Source organism: Aptenodytes forsteri, unplaced genomic scaffold (assembly GCF_000699145.1).
Source record: "Aptenodytes forsteri isolate BGI_AS27 unplaced genomic scaffold, ASM69914v1 Scaffold547, whole genome shotgun sequence".
NCBI lineage: Eukaryota > Metazoa > Chordata > Aves > Sphenisciformes > Spheniscidae > Aptenodytes > Aptenodytes forsteri.
Genome location: NW_008795324.1, coordinates 180,056 through 182,658, shown reverse-complemented (window position 1 = coordinate 182,658; position 2,603 = coordinate 180,056). Strand labels below are relative to the sequence as shown.

Sequence of the window (2,603 nt, the reverse complement as noted above, 5' to 3'; positions counted from 1 at the left end):
TGCTCGCCCTGCTCGGGGACAGACAGACGTTCCTGAAGGGCCACAGGGCGCCTCGGGGACCCGCTCCCCGCAGACCTGCCGTCCCCGTCTGCCGGCAGCACCAGTTACACCAGTTACTCCCAGTGGCTTTGGGCAGCCGCGGGTCTGTCGGTGCCAGGGGCTGAGGTGTGGGGCCACGCAATGCCGTTATCTCCGGGCCGTTGACGCCTGCGTCCCCCGCAGCGTGCCGGGCACTGGTGGACGAGCTGGAGTGGGAGATTGCCCAGGTCGACCCCAGGAAAACCATCCAGATGGGCTCCTTCCGCATCAACCCTGACGGCAGCCAGTCAGTCGTGGAGGTGAGACGTCTCCCTGCAGGGACCTGCCTCCGGCACAGGGAGGTCAGGTGGAGGCTGCGGCAGAGCGGGGCCGGCCTGACTGGGGGCAGCAGCTGCGTGTCGAAGACCAGGGGAGACGAGGGAGGGTTTGGACCCGCATCGGGTGCTCTGCGAGGGCTGCATGAGCCCCGTCTCCCATTCCTCAGCCTCCTCCGCTGCCTATCGCCAGCGCAGCCCCGCGGCATTCCCAGGGCGCTCGTGGAGACTTCTGACCTTTTCTCAGCGCTCCCCGGCTCCCAGGGAAAGGCACCGGCCCGGCGTTCCTATTCTGCCATCACACTTGAAGGGCCGACCCCGCTGATCTCGCGCTCGTGCCGCAGGTGCCCTATGCCCGGTCGGAGGCACATCTGACGGAGCTGCTGGAGCGGGTGTGCGAGAAGATGAAGGAATACGGGGAAAAGGTGGATCCGTCCACACACCGTAAGAGTTATGTCCGGGTGATTTCCCACGACGGGACCAAGATGGACCTCTCCGGGGTCAAAATTGATGGAGACGTGGCTTCTAGCCTGAAGTTTGCGGTGCGTGAAGGGACTGGCTCCTTGTGGTAGCTGTCGGGGCTTTGGGTGGCGGCACTTGCTGTGTTCGGCAGCTGCGGCCCTTCTGGGGATGAGCTGGTCCCACCGGCAGTTCCTGGCCACTTCCCCTGGTCCTTCCTGGGGCTGGAGGGGAGGAGGCTGCTCCCGGGCCTGGGGTGTTTGTGTGCGGGGCCCAGCTCTGGGCTCCCCTGGGTGCTGTCGGCATTGCCTGGCACCTGCGCGGTTGCTGGCTGACCCACGGGCGGCTCCCGTTGCAGTGCGAGAGCATCGCCGAGGAGTACGAGGACGAACTCATCGAATTCCTCTCCCACGAGGCTGACAATGTCAAGGACCGGCTCTGCAGCAAGCGGACGGGTGAGCTGGGCTGGGCTGTCTCGGGGAGGGGTCTCTCCTGCTGCCGGGGGGAGTCGTAGCTGCTCTGTCAGTGGGAGGAACTGCCGGCCCAGAGCAGGGAGGACGCACAGGAGCTCCGAGTCCTCCCCGAATCCCGACATCCCTCAGCCCCGTGGAGCAGCCCCTCTCCGGCAGCCCGGTGCCGGGGTGCGCCTCCCTGCTGCCCGTGCTGCCAGCCCAGCGCCTGGACCCCGCTGCCTGCTGGAGCTGCCTGCGGCTTTTTTTGGATGTTCTCCCCGGCCAGGCGCACGCTGCCTGGGGCCGAGCCAGGGCAGCTGCCGCGCCGGGCTGCTCCGGCGCAGGGCTCCTCGCGCAGCCAATGACCGGGCGCCTGCCCCACGGCGTCTCCCTTCCTGCAGGGCTATTTCCAGCTCGCAAACACCGGGGTCAGGGCACGCCGCGACCTTTGTGCTTCCCTATTAATGAACGTGGCCCACGTTCGTTACCTGCACCCCAGGGCCAGGCCAGGGCGGGTCCCTTCGGTAGCTGGCACGCGTGTCGGGGGAAACGCTCCTTCCCCAGGGGGGTTCCGGGGGGGTCCCGCGGTGCTGCCGGCCGCTCCTGTGGCTCAGCCTGCCCCCACTGCCTGCACCCTGCCTGTCCCAGGCTGGTGTGGATCTGCCGGGTGGCTGCGGGTGCTGGAGCCGGGGAAACGACAGGCTGGCAGCTCTGTCCAAACAGCCGCGTTTCTGATTAACCACAGAACAAAGCGAAGGGGAAGTGTAGGTGTCCCCTGGCGCGGGTCACGGCTGCGCCTGGCCAGGCACTCTGCACATGGCTTGTCCCCACGCTGCTGGTGGGGACAAGCGGGAAGGGATGCGCTGCCGGGGAGGGGTTCCACGGGGCTCTGCCGCGTCCTGAGAGCGCTGCCCTTTGTCGCCGCAGACCTGTGCGACCACGCGCTCCACATCCCGCACGACGAGCTGTGACGCAGACGGCCCTGGCTGCCTCCGGAGGACGGTGCCGACCCACCCCAGCAGCCTCACGGGACCAGGACGGCGCCAGGCTCTGTCCGGATGTCCCCTACCTCTCGGTTCACCTTCTCCCCGCTGCCCCTGCCGGGACGGGCAGACATGCTGGGGAAGACCGCGGCTCCGGAGCCGGCGCAGACGCCGCCTCGCCCAGTCTGGTGCTCTTGTCCTATTTATTCACTGTCCGTCCGCTGCAGCCGCGGTGCCGGGGGCACTGGGACGCTGGCCTTGCTTCCGCGGCTCCGGGAGCCGGGGCCGCGTCCGCGCTCCTGCCGGGACGTTTCAGCGGGCAGGCTGCCAGCCAGGGACCTTCCTCCGCCACTGCC

At 68.3% G+C, this 2,603-nt stretch overlaps 1 protein-coding gene across 1 annotated transcript in view; it reads left to right on the top strand.

Annotated features, from left to right (window-relative positions):
- The window catches only part of PAN2 (PAN2 poly(A) specific ribonuclease subunit), a 14,724-nt gene extending 12,127 nt beyond the window's left edge, over positions 1 to 2,597 (top strand). Inside the window, exons 23-27 of the mRNA XM_009280054.2 lie at positions 23 to 146; positions 223 to 338; positions 698 to 895; positions 1,171 to 1,267; positions 2,192 to 2,597. Coding sequence (XP_009278329.1) covers positions 23 to 146; positions 223 to 338; positions 698 to 895; positions 1,171 to 1,267; positions 2,192 to 2,235 — 579 coding nt within the window. The 3' untranslated portion in view covers positions 2,236 to 2,597. The remainder of the gene's footprint in view (positions 1 to 22; positions 147 to 222; positions 339 to 697; positions 896 to 1,170; positions 1,268 to 2,191) is intronic.
- The last annotated feature ends 6 nt before the right edge of the window (positions 2,598 to 2,603 follow it).